The sequence below is a fragment of the Pelodiscus sinensis genome, chromosome 10, assembly GCF_049634645.1.
Source record: "Pelodiscus sinensis isolate JC-2024 chromosome 10, ASM4963464v1, whole genome shotgun sequence".
In the NCBI taxonomy this organism is placed as follows: domain Eukaryota; kingdom Metazoa; phylum Chordata; order Testudines; family Trionychidae; genus Pelodiscus; species Pelodiscus sinensis.
Genome location: NC_134720.1, coordinates 39,744,116 through 39,765,134, shown reverse-complemented (window position 1 = coordinate 39,765,134; position 21,019 = coordinate 39,744,116). Strand labels below are relative to the sequence as shown.

The 21,019-nt window shown below is 43.3% G+C and overlaps 1 protein-coding gene across 6 annotated transcripts in view; it reads left to right on the top strand.

Annotated features, from left to right (window-relative positions):
* Window positions 1-21,019, top strand: part of PLD1 (phospholipase D1) — a 140,554-nt gene that overhangs the window by 51,184 nt on the left and 68,351 nt on the right. For all 6 annotated transcript variants that reach the window (XM_075937953.1, XM_075937952.1, XM_075937951.1 and 3 more), the window contains 7 exons: window positions 63-248; window positions 3,295-3,422; window positions 3,747-3,892; window positions 5,581-5,689; window positions 6,152-6,217; window positions 18,733-18,791; window positions 20,505-20,597. In XM_075937953.1, the coding sequence (XP_075794068.1) occupies window positions 95-248; window positions 3,295-3,422; window positions 3,747-3,892; window positions 5,581-5,689; window positions 6,152-6,217; window positions 18,733-18,791; window positions 20,505-20,597 (755 nt within the window). In that variant the 5' untranslated portion in view covers window positions 63-94. The remainder of the gene's footprint in view (window positions 1-62; window positions 249-3,294; window positions 3,423-3,746; window positions 3,893-5,580; window positions 5,690-6,151; window positions 6,218-18,732; window positions 18,792-20,504; window positions 20,598-21,019) is intronic.

Below are 21,019 nucleotides of genomic sequence, written 5' to 3'. Positions count from 1 at the left end.
GGAATCGATCATGTTATGATTCTGTAGAAACAATAACAGTGCTGATCCCTTTCCTTGAACAGCCCCCTGTGTTGCGATTGAATGAGTGTTTAAGATGTCACTGACCAGGGAAAGAAGAGTAAATACCTCGACGCTGGAGAAAGTTGCAACAGACATGAGCAATTTAATAGAGAGCCTGGACACGAGGGAGCTCCACTTTGAGGGGGAAGAGGTGGATGCTGACGTATTAAACGATCCGAAAACAACTGGTGAGTTAGTGTCCATCTGTTTTCACCATATGTCCCTTTAGGATTTAGCAATGCAGTGCAATTGAGGCGAAGATGAAGCTTTCAGTTTGATGGGGGTAGGAAGTGTGGGTGGAGTGGGCCAGGATTTTGCAGTTCTTGTGAGTCCTTGTGAAATTGTGCGTGGTTCTTTAGGGCTGTAAGACCTTTAAAGTAAGGCTGCCATTTTGCAAAGTGCTTAGCGACCTCAACCAGAAAGCTGGATGCCCTCATCCTAAATTGAGAGATCACGTAGGACCAAACCTGGATTAAAGGATTCATAGCACCTCATGGGAGTTGCTCAGCTGGAATGAACCATAAGAAGCACTGAATCCAATGGAAAGACTCTTTTTGATTCCTATAGGCAGAGATCTCAAACTCCAGGCCTGCAGGAGTCCCAGGCCGCATTGCACAAATGCTCCGGCTGGGCCTGGCTTATGGCTGGGAATGACCTCTACTTATAGGCTTTGGATCAAGTTAAGAGCAGCAGTGAAGGTTTAATTTTGATTTTGTTTCTTTTGTTGTATTTTAAGGGAGAAACCATGCCGTTTTGGCATAGTAGCTGCACATCACTGCACCTGTCTGTGACCTGTGCATTTTTCATTATCCAGTGAAGGCAGGCTAGCTTTTTGGTTTGCTTGCTTTTTGTTCTTTAAAAAGGATTGCTGTGTGTTTTGCCACCTACTCAGGACTTCTGACACTTGGCTGTCTGAACTCTTTAAAATAATGCTTACAAACTCCCCTGAAATGAGTCAAACTCTGCCTCTAGCCTTGCCTGCAATTTCCATTAATACCTGGTCAACCTGTTGCAGATTGCAGAAACTGAATGAATAAGTCTGCAAAAATAGCCAAATAACTCCCCCGCCCTCTCCAAAAAAACCTCCTTGCTACACAAAACACCCTTTTGTTCACTTATTTAACAAGTGAAATTTAATTGTCATTATTCCTGATACCACCTCATAATCCATCAGTAAACATCCTGGAATATACTTTGTAATATGGATGAAGACTTAGTGATAAAAGACCTCATCAGAGCACTTTGCTATTAAATCTTTCCTGAGAAGATGGATGAAGCTGCTGATTTGGTGCATGCATTATGGAATGTGTTTTTACCTAGGTTTTTCTTGCTGAGGTTTTACTGTATTTTTCAAGATAATGATTGATCCTATTTTATGAAAAGGTAGTTCTGTACCTGGCATTTGAATTCTTCAAGTCCAGTCAGTTAATGTGAAGGTTTCTATGAACTTAGGTGAAATAGGTTTGTATAAGGCATACTTCAAGATTTTATATAATTGTGATGGACCGGGCCGTGTCTGGGCACAGCTGAGGGCGTCCGCTCAGGGCGAATTGCTCAAATCCGGGGCTCCTTACAGCCCCTGACTGGCGACCTCTCCACACAGGCCACAAACCAGTCTCACAGAGCGCTTCAGCTGCCTGCCTGAAGCCTCCCGAGCAAAACCCCTCCGACACCCCAGCAATATCCGTGCCCCAGATGGCCCCGGGCCTATACACAGGTGGGGGGTCCTAGCACCCAATCCCACCTACCCCGAACAAGTTCTGTCCGGTTCCAAGAAACCAGCCACAGATCCCTGGTCAATTTACCCTCTGGACCTTGCCCACAAATCACGCTGGGCCAATCCTTTAGAATCTATATCTAAAGGTTTATTATTACAAGAAAGAAAAGCCTGAGAATAAGGTTATTAAAGTACAGTACGTTACATGCACCGAATCTCCCAGTTCTCGATGCAGGCTCTAGCAGAGATGTTGCAGCTGCTGGTTTAAAAGTTCTTATTGCACATCCTACGATCAGGATGGGTTCACAGGTCTTCCGGGCTCTTCAATCCCTGCAGTGCTGCCTCTGGGATGAAGTGCTGAGCTGAGAACAAAATGGCATCTACCACATGGCCTCTTTATACCCCCTTCCTAGCCTCTTCTGGTCTCAGCCGGTCACCTGGTCCTCAGCCTCTCTCTGCTGGCAGCTCTTGGGTCTCCGCCCTCCTGCTTTAGGTGTGTCCTTGGGCCATCAAGGGCCATTGTCCCACAGGGCTTTGCTACTCAGCCTGTCCATAGCAATGCTTAACCACATTCAGAGAAACATTCAGCTTCCACACAGATTACAGATTCCTACCTACACACACAGACATTATATACTCACATAAATAGCGTACATAAGATTAACAAACAATAAGGTCCCATTCAATACCCCACATGGCTTCCTTTCATACCAATTTCTGGGGCCAACACCCCCACCTAGGGGTGCAGCAGCGATCTGGCTGCTTCCCTCCAATTCAGTAATGTGACAATAATCACTAGATTACTGGGTGGTGCTTGGATCCTTGGCTCAATTAATTTTTATTTTTTGGAAAATAAAATGAAAAGGTACATTTTTAATTGAAATAGTTGCTCTAGGGTGGGGGCGGAGATGTATATAGGCTGCCCCAGGATAGAGGACTACCCCTGCTCTCTTTCACTGGGGCCAGGTGAGAATCTCCTCTCCATGGCTGCTGCACCTCCAGCGGGCATAGCTGGGAGGAGGGGTATATGTTGCTGGGCTGAGACAGGTCCAGGTCCATCTGTGTCTGCCCCCTGCACTCCTCAGCCAGAGTGAAGAATGCAGCAAACTGTGTACATTTCCCTCACTACCTGATGAAACAATGTCCCGGTATGAATTGGGGAGGGGGCTTCAGCCTCCCCTTGCCCTCCCTAAAAGGTGATTGGGAGGTGAGAGGCTCGGGGTTGGGGCAGTCCCTGGGAGGGGGTGTGCCCCCAGCCAGACCCTTTCACCTGCCTGGTGATTTTGTCTCTGTATGGTTTTCAGAGAAGCAATCCCATTCCAGGCCTATCCCATTTTTCTGGCACAACCAAACCCTTGGTGGTCCTAGCTCTTACCTTTTAGGGGAGTTCTTAAACAGACAAACTCTCTGAAATATATAGCAGATTATTAACTTGTTACATTATCCTTGGTCTATTATGCTCTTATTCATAGTTTTAAATAGTGTTAAACTAATTGCTATTTTATGGTCATTTTCAGGGGGCATCCCATTCTCTGTAATTTATAACACTCAAGGGTTCAAGGAGCCTCATATACAGACATATCTAATTGGATGTCCGATTAAAGTCCGAGTTCTGGAAGTAGAACGCTTTACCTCCACAAAAAAGGTCAGTGTGTGTATATTATCGAAATGTTGTTTTAAATTCCAATCCCATTTTTATTGTCCTGCTCCTATTACCATGTTAACACATCACTTACACATTAACTTCTTGTAAATCAGTGTTTTAGAAAACATGAATACACCTGTATGGGATTAACTCTATCAAGAACAATATGAATAATCTTAGCCTATTCTGTTTAGAGTCTGATAAAAAATGTAACTAACAGTCACGAGAAATGGCTATATCTTTAAATAAAAATGATAAACACTAGTGGATTTAATGCTGATTACACCTTGAGTAATGAAACAGTGGTGCTCTTCTTTCCTGTAGGTTCCAAGTCCAAATGTTTACACTATTGAGTTCACACATGGAGATTTTGTATGGCAAGTGAAAAGGAAATTCAAGCACTTTCAAGAATTTCACAGGGACCTGCTGAGATACAAAGCCTTCATACGAATTCCTCTCCCTACAAGGAGGTAACTATTTTGTGTAGTCTTGCAAATATGGCTGACAGTCCATATTACACTGGAAAGAAGCGAAAAGCCCAATTCTCTCTTATTTACCCCTGTAGCACACAGATGTAACCCTGTTAACTTCCAAGAATCACTCCTAATTTACCCTGGTATAAATGAGAGAAGAATTAGGCTCAAAATCAACATTATGCAGGTTGGACCTCCGTGGTCCAGCACCCTCAGGATTTGAGCTGTCCCGGACCAGGGAGTTTGCCAGACTAGGGAAGGTCAGTGCTCTCCTGCTGGCTGCCTTGCTCTGGGCTCTCTGCCATGCCGCTGGCTCCACTAACGATGGCCTGGCACAATTCCCAACCCTGCTGGCTATCTCCTGCCCCAGTGTCTCCCATCCCGGTGGGACTCATTGGCTGCTGCTGGCTCTGTTGCTCCTGGGTGTTCCCCAACTGGAGTCTTGCTGCTAGGGCCATCCCGCTGCCGCTGGGGATTCCCTGGCTGAGGCCAACTGTCTCCACCAGCGCTCCTTCAGTCAGAGCATTCCCTGGTGGAGGCTGACCAGTCACCCAGCCCCATTGCCACCGGGGGTTTCCCGGAGCTGCTGGCTGGTGCCACCTGGTCGCTGGCAGTCTTGCTGCAGCTGGGGTTCCCCAGCTCAAGCCAGGACTCCCCAGCCACCTGACCATGCTAACACTGGGGGTTTCCCAGCGGAGGTGGGAGCTCCCTGTCGGCTACCTGGCTCTGCTGATGCCATGGATTCCCTGGCTATTGCCAGGCCCTGAAAATGCTGGGGGATCCCCGGTCAGGACAAGGGCTCCCCATATGCTGCCTGGCCCAGCCCCTGTGTTGTCTCAGCTGGCTTCGGGGAACTTTGGTCCAGCAACATCTGTGGCCCTGCCAGACCACAGACGTTGCTGGACCAGAGAGTCCCAGATTTGGGAGGTTCAACCCATAGTAAGCAGCAGTTATCTAAAGGATTCCATTATCTCTCTCTCTTCAATGATTTCTCTCTGTAGAAAGCATGTGGGAAATTTTGTGCAGTTAGAATTTAAGCAGAATTGCCCATCAAAATCATTGGATCGTTGCGCTTAAAAATTGATGGCACAATATGGTCTCTTACCTTTAAGGCTCTTATCTATTAGTGCTGAGTTCTCTCAATTCACCTGTGACTCTGAGGTGCTTGGCAGCAGGCGGGACTGGTCCCAAAGACTGGGACAGAGCTCCAAACATAAAGAGAATCATGTAAAAAGGATTGAATGGTGGAGCGATACAAAAGGATAGTGGAAGACAGATCTGAGAAGACTATAGAAAGCAAGGGGAAAGTAGAGGAAACAAGAGTAAAGATTTTGATAAAGGTAGGGATATGAAAGGCAAACGATTAATGAAACATAATGGTCCAAGAACATGGTCCAAATTCTCTTCTGTTTAAATAGGCAAAACTCATTTGAAGTGAGTGGCTCAGTGGTCTTTTGCATCAAAAGAGAATTTGGCTCAATATCCTCTGCTTTCAGCATTGAATTTTAGTTTGAATTAATTTCTACACAGTGATTTGTTAGATAATTTTATGCTTCCCCTTGCTTTCCTTCCTACCTATTCCTCATTGTATAATAAAGTTTTAAACAGATGTCAGGACTCATCTGAGAAAATACACTCACATTCTGCTGATCAGACAAATAATCTGGGAATTTTTTTTCTTCCAGTCACACCGTTAGAAGACAAACTATCAAAAGGGGAGAACCGAGGCAGATGCCAAGTCTGCCACGTACGTCTGAGAACATGGTCCGAGAAGAACATTTTTCTAGTAGAAGAGTAAATGTCCTCCTTCTTCTAAATACTCTGTTCTGAGATGTGGGTAGGCTGGTAGGGAAGAGGCTGTTGATCTTTGTTCTATCCATCTTATTCTTGGGATTTTTCTGATTTTCACCGTTGGAGGTTAATTTGTTTGCAGAACTGTGTTCTGACCTAGTTCCCTTTGTTAATGGTAAATTCTTCTCCATAGCGAACTGAAACTTTGCCAAGGTTAGAACCAAATTGTCTCCTCAAAAAGTGGAAGAGACTTGCTCAAGGAACACTCCCTCAGCCAAGAGCTGGGTTATTTCTCCTTTGCTGAGATATTGTGGGATAGTTGATGTGCTATGTGTGTATCTTTTTTTATTTGATCGGTGACTTGTTTTTTATTATTTTCAAGACTTCCTGTAGCTATGTGCTTCGATTTTTTTTTTTACAGTAATCCCTACATCCTTATCTCAAGTTTTCATGCTTGCATTATAGAAACAACTGGAAGACTACCTGACAAAGATCTTAAAAATGCCCATGTACAGGAACTACCATGGAACAGTAAGTACAATGACTTAAGTAACAAATGAAGATTCTTTTTATGTATAAGTACTCAGCTGAGAGAAATAAATCCTGTAGTTTAGAAGCATTGTGTAGCTGTTTTTATTAGGGCAAACATATTCTCTAACATCCACATAAATCTGAGTATAACTAAACAGAATGCTATACTGTCAAGCTATTTGGCTGCCATAGCTACAACACATTATGGCAACCTGCCTCTTAACGGCAGTCTTGTACAGACAGCTCATTACACATGTAATACGACTGGCTTCTTGTCGGTCCTGAGTAACATTTAAGATGTTTAGTTGGAGGTTGCAATAGTTAAATGCTTGGGGTTTCTACTCTGTGGAAGATTTACTCTGTGAATCCTGTGACTTTAACATCGGGGTCAAACTGTGCTTTGTCTTAATATCTCTTAATATCCCATTGACTTCAGCAAATTTGTGGTCTTAATAAAAGGAGAATTCATCCCCTCCACAGGGAGGCAGTAATCTATATGTTCCCTTATTCCTACGACACTTGATTGAAGTCAGCTGGTTCATGTTATATCCAAAATTTGGCCCATATTGTGCAAGAATGTATTGCTAGAAAGCCAGGCTGTATACCTCTTTGTTAGCTCACATTTCTCACCTGCCAGTTGGAGGAGACTTTAGAGGCCAAATCTGTACATGAATAACATTCCACTGCCATGGCCATTTATTTCCCCTCCTCTTCACCCCACATAAAGGATTTATTACTTCTCTTTTGTCTCATCAGCAAAAATTGGTGCATTCCTGGTTTGTTGCAGAACTTACTGAATAAGCAGAGGGAGTTTATCCTTTGGCGCTAGACACAACCATTAAGTACACTCCATTTAAAATGAGACAGAAACATAGACTCAACTTTACATTTTTAAGGGGGTATATCTGCTCATTTTGTGCTTGGCAAAGAAAAGCTTTTCTTGATCCCTTATGAAGTCATTTCATTGTCCAAGGTTTTTATACTGTTTACAACTGGATCTCTGAATATTTTGTTCAGATATTATCTGCATTGTTTCAGTGTTACCCACACCAAATATATCGGTTAAATGGGGCAAAACCACCCTCCCACATTGGCCAATATGTTAGTTACAGTGGGAAATCTGCACCTCCAATGAACTGGCTGACATTTAAAGCAGCTCTGCTGTAGAGGACAGTGGTGTATGCTGAGAAGAGTAGATTTAAGTTAGAGTACATGGCATTGGAACCATTTTGCCACTCTCCCATGAGCAAGCATTGTCTGTCAAGTCTCTCCGATATTGTCTACTAATCTAACAATGCCAGATACTTCTTGATCAAGGCCAGGTTGAAATGTGGTATTAGGGAGAAAAATACCAAACATGCAACTTCTGTATTCTGGGCCCTTTCCCTGTAAAGACCATGAGCAATTGTACTTCTCTCTCCCAACTTCCTCCAGTGCAGCTCCATTTTGTCCCTAGCCAGCAGAGATAGATATCGTTCTGTATGAGCATTGGCTTTCAATGGATTTGGCTTCTGCGACACATTCAGTGAGAACATGCGTTGTGATGCTAACTGCACGGCTCAGTGCAGCAGATGGGGAAAGAGAGATGCTAGGATCAGAACATTTTTTTTTATTTCTTTAAGATACTCCTTCTCAGGCCAGAAACAAAGCTGCAGATTTTTCATGTCCACCTTGGACTGGCATCTGTCCTTCATACAATGAAGTGGGTGTGGTGGTGTTCTTGTGTTCAACAAGTCCGTCCCTGGAAAACGGAGGGATGAGCTGTTTGTTTTGCTAATGTGTAAATGTTGCCTCCCATGTGTTAGGTGGTGCAAATCCTCAGGCTGAGGTCCAGATAGGTCTTTGGCTTGGAGATGTCTCCAGCTGAATTGTTTGCAAGTTCAGGCATGGTGCTAAATCTAGAGATTCATAAAGGTCAGATGACCCGTGTGATTTATTGCCCCCTAAATCTTGAGAGGATCCTCTTCCTGGTAACTCTGTCCCCTCGAGGCATTTTAACAACTGACCTGGATAATTCCATTAAATCCAGTTCTGTTTTTATTCTGCATTTGTGGCATGCGTGTTTTGGTTCATTTGTAGATAATTGGCTCAGCTTGGCTGACCTTGGCAAATTTAGCTCTTTTCATCCTTGTTGAGGAGCTCAGGGCTCTGAAGCACTGTGGGATGTCAAGGGACTTACATATCTGGTGAAAATACAGTTGTGTCTGTTCTGCCTGTAAACTGGAAAGTAGAGTGCACCTAAATGTTCTTTACTGAGTAGTCTTTGACTATGTAACCGTACATGGGAAAGTTTATAACTGTCTCTTCAAGTTTGAATTCATGTAACATTTGTGTGTCTGCTATTGTGGCAGGGTATGAGACGTGAAGCTGGCTACTAGTTGTATGTATGGTTAACATTGCCTGTACATCAGGAGAATCAGAGACAGGTAATTGGGGTAGTTGAGCAGGAATGGTCCAAATAGCTTGTAAAGCCATTTCTATGGGCTTGATGTGAAGTTAAATGGAAAGACTTCATTTATTGTTTTTCATGGCCTTTGGATCAGGATCTATATGAGCTTGATAGTTAAAAGATTCCAAAATAAACCTAGGTTAAACCAGTAAGGATACACCTACACTGCACAGCTATTTTGGGATTCCAGAAGTATCCCAAAATAGCTACCCCGCATCTACAAAAACTGTCTGTTATTTCAAAATATTTTTCAAAATAACGGGCACGCTATTTCCGCATCCTAAAAAACCTCGTTGCACAAGGGATAAGAGATGGCTCGAAATAGTGCGTTATTTCAAAATTTGGCACACTGTAGATGCACCAAATTTCAAAATAAGCTATTTTGAAATAGATTTGCAGTAAGATATGCAATTTGCATAATTCAAATTGCATACCTTATTTTGAGTTTAGAGTGCTGAGTAGATGCACCCTAAGTGTCCATGCAGCTTTTTGCACTGCCTTTATCCAATCAGTGTAAAGTTACGCTTTTAAGTTAAACCGGTGCAACAAAATAAGTCTTGAATGAGTTTCACAGCTATACAATTAAAGAGCAGTTCACATACCCAGCTATGGTTGCTATTTAAGGCTCTGATTCTGCAATCGGATCTGCAAAGGCAGACCCTTGCAGCCTTGTAGAGCTCCATACTGCCAGATCTGATTACGGTACTGAGGCCTTTGAACATAGAATTGTAGGAAACAAGAATAAAGTTTACATTTGTGTTTAGTGTAAAGCCATTTTTCTGTGTATGATAAAATTGGGACATTGCCCTAGAACAGTGTTATTCTGAGCACTGGAGATATACGTAGTATATTATTATGTTGCCAGAGCTACTAGCAGACTATTTGTTTTACCATTTTAAAAAAAGGCTGGATCTGCAATGAAAAGCAGGCTTTGGAACTGCTGCATCCTATCTAAAAAGTCAATGTCATCTGAACAATCTTTCTTAAAATCTTGCTTAAATATATCATACGTGCTTGGATCAGCAGGGGAAAAAAGAGGATTACAATGTTTTGTGTCTCCACCTTGCAGCTGTTTCATTTTTCACAGTTCATTTGCTCTTCAAATGATCTTCCATGTTTGAGTTGTTCCCGCTCCCTACTACAGTATCATTGAAACTCCATCCTTTCCCCATCTCATAGATAAAATATTTTCTGCAGATCACTGCGAAACCTGAGTGGGATGTTTGGTCACCACAACAACAGCTGGGTAGTATAAGTATTCAACGGTAAAGAGATTGAAAGGATATTGCTTTTCTTTGTGAATTATGAGCACCCCAGATGAAAGGCACTGTACCAGTCAATGTTATATATAATAATAATAATTAATAATATTAATAACATCACAATCATATTTTCCATTTCTCTAAATAAATTTTCCTTGGCGGCGTCTAGACTGGCAAGTGCTTTTGCGGAAAAACTTGCCAGCTGTCTACACTGGCCGCTTGAATTTGCGCAAGAACACTGACGATCTCATGTAAGGTTTGTCAGTGTTCTTGCAGAAATACTATGCTGCTCCCGTTCGGGCAAAAGCCCTCTTGCGCAAATGCTTTTGCGCAAGAGGGCCAGCGTAGACAACGCGGTATTGTTTTGCGCAAAAAAGCCCTGATCGCGAAAACGGCGATCGGGGCTTTCTTGCACAAAACCGCGTCTAAATTTGCACGGTGATTTTGCGGAAAAAAGTGATTTTGTGGAAAATCGTCCGTGCCAATCTAGACACTCTTTTCCGCAAATGCTTTTAACGGAAAAACTTTTCCGTTAAAAGCATTTGCGGAAAATCATGCCGGTCTAGACGTAGCCCTGTAGCTTAGTGGATTTTTCCAAATTAAAGCTCCATTTTGCAAACACTTACCTACTTAGTTTTATGTATTTGGATAATGTAATGAAAGTCCAGTGTGACTACTCACATGCATAAAAAAAGTACATGGGAGTACATGTTCGCAGGATTGGGGCCAAAGGGCTATGCTTTGCCTTTTGATGCTCTTGCAGGGGACAGGATGTCATCAGATGCTGTGTACCCACAGACCTACCCCAGGGTTGCGTTTGTCCTTAAAGATCAGACATAGCATTCGTATTTGGCTACCATCAGGAGTAGACTAGCCAAAGAAGGAATGTGGTTTTGTGTTTGTTTCTATGGAGACCTTTTTAAGGACTAGTTGGGTGGAGCGGACTACAGCTACAATGCTGAACAGTGTTTGCCTTTGATCTGGCAGTTCAAGGTAATAAAGTTAAACAAATAAACATTTGTTTCTAGCTGAGTGGTAATTTCTCCTCTCTGCACAGTTAGTCTGTCTCCGTTCTCATTACTAAATGTTCCCCAAACAATAACTCAGTTACATTTCACAGCAAATTACCAAGATCTGGCTTACCGATGCGGGGGAGGGAGGGAGGGCTAATGCTTAACTGCCCCTGGGTCTAGTGATACAAAAGGGCCCAGAGCTCCTATTACCATGGCGGCAGTGGCTGGAAGCCTAGGCCCACTGAGGGCTGGCAGGGGAGGGCACTTTAGAGGTGGGGCTGAGGGCTGGCTAGCCCCCGCCCCTCCCCTTCTGCCTGAGGCCCTGCCTTCCAGGGGCTTAGAACACCCCTCTCACCTAGTGGCCTGGCCAAGCTGTTGGCCCTGCTGGCCAAGATTTTCAAAAGTAGCTAGTAATTTTATGTGCCTTGATGTTTGGGCTAGGGATGTTAATGGGTAACCCCCTGCCAGCAGTGCCACACTCCCTGCTGCCGCTTCCAGCCCTGGGCAGGCTGGGAGTCACATTGGAAGCAGCTATGCTAGAGCATGTCTTCCCCCCTTCCCCCAGCTTGTCCCCCTTTAATCACTTAGGCTACGTCTACATTGTGCTTTCTTGCACAAGAACATATGCAAATGCGGTGCGGTGATGAATATCTGCTGCTTATTTTCAGGCAGAACGGCTTGTGCGCAAGAGGGGGTTTTTGCGCAAGAAGGAGCAGTCTACACTGCTCCTTCTTGTGCAAAAGCCCCTTGCGCAAAATGGCGGCTCGCTAAGTATGCAAATGTGACTCCATTCATTGCTGCACCTCATTTGCATATGTTCTTGTTCAAGAAAGCGCAATGTAGACGTAGCCTTAATATTTAACTGGTTAACTAATTAAATGGGATTTTACATCCCTAGTTTGGGTGCCTAACTTGAAAGACCTTAAGAGGTCGGATTATCAGAGATTGGATGTCCCTCTGCACCTTCAAGAAGCTGAAAGAGTGTCTTCGGAGCTAAGTGTCTGCCTGAGTCCCAACTTGAAGGACTTACATGGCACTTAAGCATTGCACAAGCTGTGCTGAATTTCACCCACCAAAAGGACAGACTACTCACAGGTCTCTTACCCAGGAGAGAGCTAATATTTGTGAATTTTAAAACCTTATGAACAAAAGCATGAACGAATTAGTTCTGTCTGCCTCATAAAAATGGTGCAACCTTAGAAAAAGCAGGAAATCAAATACACAGATATCAGCTTCTGCTAGTTTGTATGCTTGGACTATATGTCAGTGCATGAGAACAGGAGCCCTTTTATTCTCTGTGGTGGTGCTAACCTTGAGTATAGAATCACAGAGTTAAAAGCCAGAAGGAATCATGCTGTCATAGTCTGACCTCCTGCATATCTTGTCTTAGAAGGATTAGATTTGTATTGGCATATGGTAAACATCAGTTTCACTGTACACATGCAAACTGACAAAAATATTTCCATCAGTAATAATCGTAATAATATACAGATAGATAAAGTAAGGATAGTGCTACTTGACAGCATAGAGATAAAATGCAGTGATCTAGCCATTTGAATTAAGCTTGTTCAAATGAATTAGCAGATCAATTGTAAAAAACAGGTACAATTTGTTGATTGAAGGATATTTAATTTGAATATCTGGACATGATGTTGACTGTGTTTACAGTTTATAAAACTTCAGCTTTTTGAATTTCAACAGCTACAGTCTGATGACTCCCATAATTTCACATTACTTATTTAAATTTTCACAGTTAAAATCTAAAACAGTGCTTAAAAGTAAACATATCTATGAGTGATAAAAATCAGATGCTGCCTGGGCCATGTACATCACAGGCCACCAGTACCCACACACTAACCCCAACAACTGGAATCAGACGGGAATATCACAGCTCACAGGATACTAGACTATTACATGCCATAGACAAGGAAGAGGTGGGTCTGAGGTGCATCAGTGCTTGAGCTCCTGTAATGGCAGGAGTTTAACTGAAATATACCCAGCTCATTCTGGCAAATGACCAGACCCACTTGTTACAGAGAAATTTGAAAAACCCCAAAGTTACTGTCTGTCTGACCAGGGGACAGTGTTTGTGGATTTTTTCCATCCAGGTTCAGAAAAAAATGAATGTGCACCTAGCATGTGTGAATGTGCACCACCAGGAGAAGGACAAACCTGGCTGTGGGTGCTCTGTTAATCAGCTGGGTGTCATTTGACTCTCCTGAGTGGCCACACAAGTGCACAGCTTACAGGGAACAATGCCAGAAGGAAAATTCCTTGCTGACCCCCACATATGGTGATCAGTTAGACTGCGCATGAGAGAGAACCAGCCAGCCAAGCACCTGAGAGAGAGAATGCTTAATGCTACTAAGAGCACAGGCCCTCCCTGTTCAATACCTCATCTTCATCTACAGCCATCTCTGATGCTTCAGAGGAAGGAGACAAAAGCCAACAAGAATCCTAAAATACATGGCAGGGAGAGAAGGTGGGGAAATCCCTTCCTGATCTCTGCATGTGGCTGGCTAAAGCATGAGACCTAAATGAGCCCTAGAGCTGCCAAGGCCTGCCCCTGCCATCACAAGCAAAGCTGGCTACAATCCCACTCATTAATTTGCCCAGCTGTCTCTAATTAAATTGTTTGCCCCCACAGCTCCTATTGGAAGTCTGTTCCAGAATCTCTCTGCTCTGTTGGTTAAAAACCTTTTAATTGCTAGCCTGAATTTTCTCCTGGACAATTTATATCCATTTGTTCTTATGCCAATACCGTTCTTTAGCTTAAATAACACTTACCCTCCCTTGAATTTGTAATCCCACGCATGTAGTTTTTATATAGAGCAATCATATCCCCACTCTCATGTTTTTAACTAGGCTAACCAAGCCCATCTTCTCTCCTAGTAGCACTTTTCTCTACCTGTTCTAGTTTGATTTCATCTTTCTTGAACATGGGTGACAAGAATTGTACAGAGTGTTCCAAGTATTCCTGTAGTGCAGGAGTGGGCAATAATTTTTGGTGGGGGAGCCCACTCCAAGATTTTGGAAAGCGGTTAAGGGCTGCACTTTTCCATGGAGGAGGTGCGGGGTCTAGGATGGAGGTTGGGTGCAGAAGGGTTCATAAGGTAAGGGATTGGGGTGCAGGAGATGATGTGAGGTCTGTGAGGGAGTTTGAGTGTAGGGAGGGGGTTGTAACCTGGATTTGGGGATTGGTGTGTAGGTTCAGGGAGGGAGTGTGGCTGCAGGAGAGGATTCTGGCCTCGGGGATGAGTGTCAGAGGAGATACAGGGTCTGGTTGGGAGTTATGACCTGGGACAGAGGGGTGAAGAGGGTTTGGATGGTGACCTGGGAGAAGAAGGTGGGGTACAGGAGGGGCAGGGGTGCCAGAGGCAGGCTTTGGCTGGGACACAATCACCAAAGGTTGCCAGATGGTTTCAACAAAAATACCAGACACACTTGACATTACATCACAATCTACATTACATCTTATTTAGAAAATACAGGACATTTATATTTTCTCAATTTGTTTCCCGAACAGAAAACTCAAATACTGGACTGGCTGGTTTACCTAAGTGTCTCCTGGCCAGCAGCCCTGCACCCCCAAGGCAGGCTGGGCTCCCTCCCTGCTGCAGCCCCAGACTGCTTAAAACTGCAGCCTGTTCCCTCCATGTGGCTCTCAGCTCTGGGAGTGGGGAGAGGCTTATGTTGTCCCCCTTGCCTCCCATCCCCCGAACAATCTCTTAGCTCCTTCTGGCTGGCTGTTTCCAGCCAATAGGAGCTGAGGATTGGGCCGTGGGGCAGGGAGATCACACAAAACCTCCCCTTCCCTCCAGAGCAGAGAACCACAAGGCTGCTGTGTCCTGAAGGTTCTGGCAGGGTGCTCCATGAGCTGGATCCGGTGGCTTGGCAGGCCAGATGTGGCCCCTGCTATTGTGCCTAGTGCAGCATCATTAATACTACATTATCTCTACTGCAGATGCTTTGCTTAATACATTCTAGCATCACATTTGCATTTTTTGCAGCTGTGTCACGAGTGGTTTGTGGTTATCCTGTGATTCACCTAGACACCTAGGTGCCTTTGCTTCTCTGTTTCTTTCCCCAACTATTAGCTCTTAAGTGCATGAGGTTGCACTTTGTACTATTGAATATTCATCCTGTTTCTGTCATTCTGGTCTTCGAGGTCATCCAGATCTTCCTGTAGAATATTCCAATCCTCTTCTGTGTTGATGATGACTCCCAACATTGTATCATCAACAGACTTCATGACCACACTCCTGCTTTTCACGGCAAGGTCATTATTAAAAAATATTGAATAAAATTTATCCCAAGATCAATCCTTGAGAAACTCCACTAGTAACCGCCTTTCAGACTGATAATCCACTTTACAGCACAACCGCAATACCTTCTCCCATTTAACCCATTCCTTATCTACCTTACAGTTCTTGTACCAATCCCGGTTTGTCCCAGTTTAATAATTTCCCATATGGTACCTTGTCAAATGCTTTATTGACATTCAAGTATATTTGATCTACTACATTGCCTTCTAAAACAATCAATTATTTTCTCAATGAAAGACATCAGGTTAGTTTGGTATGACACACGGGGACCAATAAATCCATTCACGAGCTTTTGGAGGACTGGTAACATATATTTGCATATTCATTAAGCAAATGACAAATATGCAAATACATTGGTTTTGGTCCTCCCAAAGGCCCCAGGGCCAACTTTAGCAAAGCTTTCGATACGGCCACCCACAACATTCTTACCAGCAAGTTAAGGAAATATGGATTGGAAAAATGGACTGTAATCCAATAAAACCCTGCACCACCACATCGTGTATTGAAAAAAGGCTCATTTATTTTCAGAAAGCTGACACCATCTTTGGAATTTTTTATCCATATTCTCATTCCGGATAGTGAATGCACCAGGTTCTCTCCATTCTGACATATTGTAGTGCCTTTAAACCTCACTGTCAGCAGTGGGGATATTTAAAAGGCACTGCTTTTACATTTTTATTCAGGATCTGCCTGCGCCCTGAACTGTCCTGCTCCCCACTGGCCGGTTCTCTCCCCCCCACACCTTCCCCTCTCCCCGCCCTCGCCCTGGGCCAGCCCTGCTGTCCCCGCCAGCCGATTCTCTCCTGGCAAGCCCTGCTGCCCCCGCCAGCCCTGCTTTCGCCGGCCGGTTCTGCAGCCAGCCCCGTGATCTCCCCCAGCCAGCCTCCCTGCCCCTGCCAGCCGGTTTCCCCCCACCCCTGCGATCTCCTGCGATCTCTCCTGGTAACCCCTTGCTATGCCTCTGCCGGGAGCCTGAAACATATGGCTGCATCCACCCAGCCCGGCTGAGGGCTTGGGGAACCCAGTGCTGCACAGGCAGTCCGGGAGCCCGGAACACCCTGGCAGCCATGCTGAGGCCCGGTATTCTTTTCCTGTGGCCTGGTACCGGGCCGCGGCCCATAGTTTGGGAAACGCTACTATGTTGCATTACTATCCTTTTATTGTTTACCTCTGTGAATAATTATTCTTTCATTCACAAATTGTTCTAAGCCTTGCATATTCCTCAGATCAGACCAAGAGGTGTATAATTGCCTGGATCGCTTTTTTTTTCTTTCTAAAATATAGGTGCTATATTAGATATTGTCAAGTTATACTGCCCCAAAATGGATAGATATATGAAAAATTCTTGTTGCTGGACTAGCAATCTCAGGTTCCAATTCTTTCAGTATTTTGGGAAGGAAATTACTCAGTCCCTCCAATTTGAGCGCATTAAGTTTTGGGAGTTTTTCTGCCACCACACGTGGTCATTTCCATCAGCCCTTCTACCTTCATGCCCATGTTTCATATTATCACCTGTGTTAAAATCGGAGGCAAAGTATTCATTTCAGTTGTGTGCTATACCTGGGTTATCTTTAAATCTCTTTCCCAACCACTTTGCATAGCAGGCTTAATCTCATCCTTTCTTATTCCTTTTCAATTTATATAAATAAAAATCTCATTATTTATTTGAATTTCTTAGTACTTATTTGAATTCAGCTTACTTTATTTATTTTCTTAGTACTTATTTGAATTCAGCTTGACTTTTAGCAGTTCTCACTTTATTACTATGGCTTTTGCACTCCAACATGTAGCTTTCTTTACTTATCAGTCCACCATTTCATTCTCTGTAGACTCTGCTTATTCTGAATTGCCTTTTTGAGGTGATTATTCAGCAGCAAAGTCTGGCAACTTTCCCTTGAATGTTTTCTCCCCTTGCTCCGAGTGCAAATTTCAGATTATTTTCGTAGCATTGATTTAAAAAAAAAAACAACCCTTGAACTCTCACTCCAGTTCATCACTTTAACTAATTCCCTTAATTTCCCAAAGTCTGCTCTTTTGAAAGTCAAGCAAACCCTAGTTGAAGAACTGAGTTTCATTATCCTTCCATTTAATTTAAACAATCAATTTGTGGTCACTCGTTCGGTGGTTATTTCCTACAACTAGCTCTTCAATGATGTTACTACCAAGACCAACCCTAAGATTGCATATATTTTGTTGGTTCAGTGTCCAGATGGTGGCAATAGGTCCAAGAGGTGAGCAGACCTGCCTGGTTAGCATGAGGGGTTATTCTTTGCTTTAAGCGCATTTTGCTTTAGTAATAATATGAGTGTGAAAAAAATTACACAGAAAGAAACCAGCAGAATCTGGCATCCCTGCACATGGGCAACAGTGAACAAAATGTCTCCACTGGGGTATATGGTGTGAGACACTCTATCTGGATCTGAGATGACTAAGCAGCAGTTTATATTCCAAGAATGTCTTCCTCCACCAAGAAAACCTAGACAGTTGGAAGTGGCTTAGATCTCTAGTTTTAGATTTGAGTGCCATCATGGAGCTCACTGTCATTGGTTTGCTAATGGCAAGAGGACTATACTTTGGTGCATAGATATAATCTGCTGTAATCTCTTAATAACTTCAGGGATTTTTTTATTTGGGGTCAGTTGATGAATCCATGATATTACAACAAACTTCCATCAGAGGGGTAGCCATGAGTCTGTATCTGCTAAAACAATGAGGAGTCCTGCGGCACCTTAAAATATAACAGATTTATTTAGGAATAAGCTTTTGTGGGAAAAGACCCACGCTTCATCAGAGGGTCTTTGCCCATGAAAGCTTATACTCAAAAAATCTATTAGTTTTAAGTGCTGTTCATGCCATAATCTGTGAGCAGGGCCTGCCTCTTGCTCACAGCTTCTGTTTGCTTTATATTAGCAAAGTTTTGACCACTGTGCCTAGGCCTTGCACCAGGCCTGTCATATATGGGCTTATGCTTTAGGCCCTCATCTTGCTACAGTTGCCACAGGACGCCTCACTGTTTCAACAGACTTCCAGTTGATTTTAGCAAATTTATCTTTCCATTTAGTCACTGGCTTTACGCAGAGCCAACTGTCATGAGTCAGATATAAATCTAGTTGAAACAAGACTGAGCCTAAAAACTCAGTTCACATAGGTCACCAGAAACTCATCAAGCAATGGTAAATGTTGTCATTACTGACATGAACTGAATTTGCATCAGTGACCTGCAGGTGAAAGCTCCAATAGGTCCTTACCAATCGTCTAAATAACCTTACCAAATCTGATTATGGTCGCCTTGGTTATGTGCATTAAATGTCTGATCCAAAGTACATAGACTCCTCTTGACTTTAGTGGGCTTCAGACCGAGACCTGGAAGGTTTTCCACATTTTCCTACTCATGAATTATTTTCAGTATGTAAAGTGATTTGTGGGAGTCCAAAATATAAACAATGGGGAACTTTCTATTTTCCAGACGGAATTCATTGGTGTAAGTCAGCTGTCATTTATCCGTGATCTAGGACCAAAGGGCATGTAAGTTGAATTTCATTTCTTTGAGTTATGTTTCATGAAGAGCATGGTTTTATAAAGAGAGGATATCCAAATAGTTAGCTTTCCTGCCAAGCTAGCAGTTAATTTGGGAACATCTTATCTTCCAGATTTTAACTATGTATTATTATTCACAAGAGGACATTACATTACAACTCTGGGAAATAATTACGAATGTAAAAGACAGAACACATCTCATTGCCAAACTCACAGGGCCAAATTCATCTCGTCATAGACTGGAGCTGTGCCAAATGGTTCAGTGCAACCAACCAGAGCAATCTATAGTCCCTGTCATAGCATGCTTACATCACTGGTTAATTTATTTCTTGAATGATGGTGACATGTTAGTCATGGGCCGAAACTACAAGAAGGGGGAAAAAAAGTGCACTGAAATCAAGAATGGTCCATTTTTTTCTTTAAACTTCCCAACTTTTCCAAAATTTCCTTAAGCCTATGGTTAACACTTAATACAGGTTGAACCTCTCTAGTCCAGAAACATCCCTGGTCTGGAATGATTTCAGTTAACCAGATGTCCACTTTTCATAGGTGTAGCCAAGTTTCCCGTGGTCCCATAAACCTGGTTTACAGCCACCAGTCCTAGCTCTGTGTTCTGTGCTGCTGTTTAACTCTAATTTACCCCCTAAATGTCCTCTAACAGCCCCGTAAGCAGTGGAAATGTTGGTAATGCTGCTAGACAATATTGATCTCCAATAGTCTGGTAAATTCTCTGGTTCAAAACTAGTCAAGTCCTGAGGGTGCCAGACTAGAGAGGTTCAAGCTGTACCTTTATTTTGAATACTATTAAATAAAAATGGTATTATTTTGGTTACCACCAAAAATGTCTGTGGATTTTATAAACAACCTGGTAGGCAGCAGTGAAAGCTTTCTTGGGGTGATTCAGATGGGACATGGGTGTTGAAATGCAATAATTCCAGGCATCCAGCTTTACAAATGGGGAAGGACTTGACAGTGGGCAAGTAGGAGAGGTAGTGATGGAGTCCTCTCTGTGTTGGGCCCCGTCTCAGCTTTAAGGGCTCTTCATCACATTCATATGCTCAGACTGAAGGCTTGTGGTGCTCCAGTGTGTGCTGTGGCCCTTAGCTCTCACACATTCCTGCTGTGCACCCAGGTGATTCTCACTTTTCCTGCCAAGTGGGAGGGTTTGATGTATTTTCTAGACACCTAATCCCCCAAGGCCTTTATTCTGCCTCCTCACTTCTCCCTGCTGCTCATTCCCCATTTGTGTCCTAGATGCTGCTTCACCTTCACCCCAGTCCAATTCCAACTCCATACCAATTGCTCTGCTCACCCTCAGTTCATGTATAAGCTGAGACTTTACCCGTAGCTCCCTTATTGCTGGCATGGTATTTATAACAATACCGCTGCTGTGACGTGGGTTCGGTTCATCTGTTGGATGCATGATGGAGTTAGGCTTAGGTCACCTGCTGTTTGAGAGGCAGATGAAATGTCTGAGAAACAGAGAATGCAGGAGTGATCTGGCAATAGACAATGAGAGAGAGGTGATCCTCCATTCTACCCATACCACCCTATTGAGGTGAAAGCGGTCAGACAGGTATCTGGCTGTGTATCTCCAGGTCAGATTCCTCCAGTCCATATAGCTTCATTAAACATAATTAATAAGCTGTGCATGCATGTACCATATTTGCCATTTCTTTGTCATCCTTGTATTTGTTTCAGAGAAGGTATGATCATGAAAAGATCTGGGGGCCACAGAATACCCGGTCTGAATTGCTGTGGGCAACAAAGGGCCTGCTATCGATGGTCAAAAAGGTACTGTAGCAGGGGGCGCTGTTTCTTTAGGTGGCTTTGTACCTATTAGAAAGACAAGGTGGAGGATGACTTCCTATCTTTTATTGGACCAACTTCTGTTGATGAAAGAGACAAGCTTTCATGCTTCAGAGCTCTTCTTCAGGTCTGGGAAAGGTTAATGAGAGTGTCACAGCTAAATACAATAAATATAATACATCCAGAGTTAGCCCTTTGCAGGAAACCATTCAGAATGAAGCAAGCTGTTAACACTTTGGCTATCATAGGAGAAAGAAGAGTTACAAAGTGAGCTACAGACTGTTGCAATAAAACACAAAACCCTTATCTCTATTGAATCAGTGAATGTTGATGTCTAGTAGAGTTATGAATTTAAACTTATTAGTCATTCCAGACTCTGCATTGAATATAAATAGTCTCACTCACAT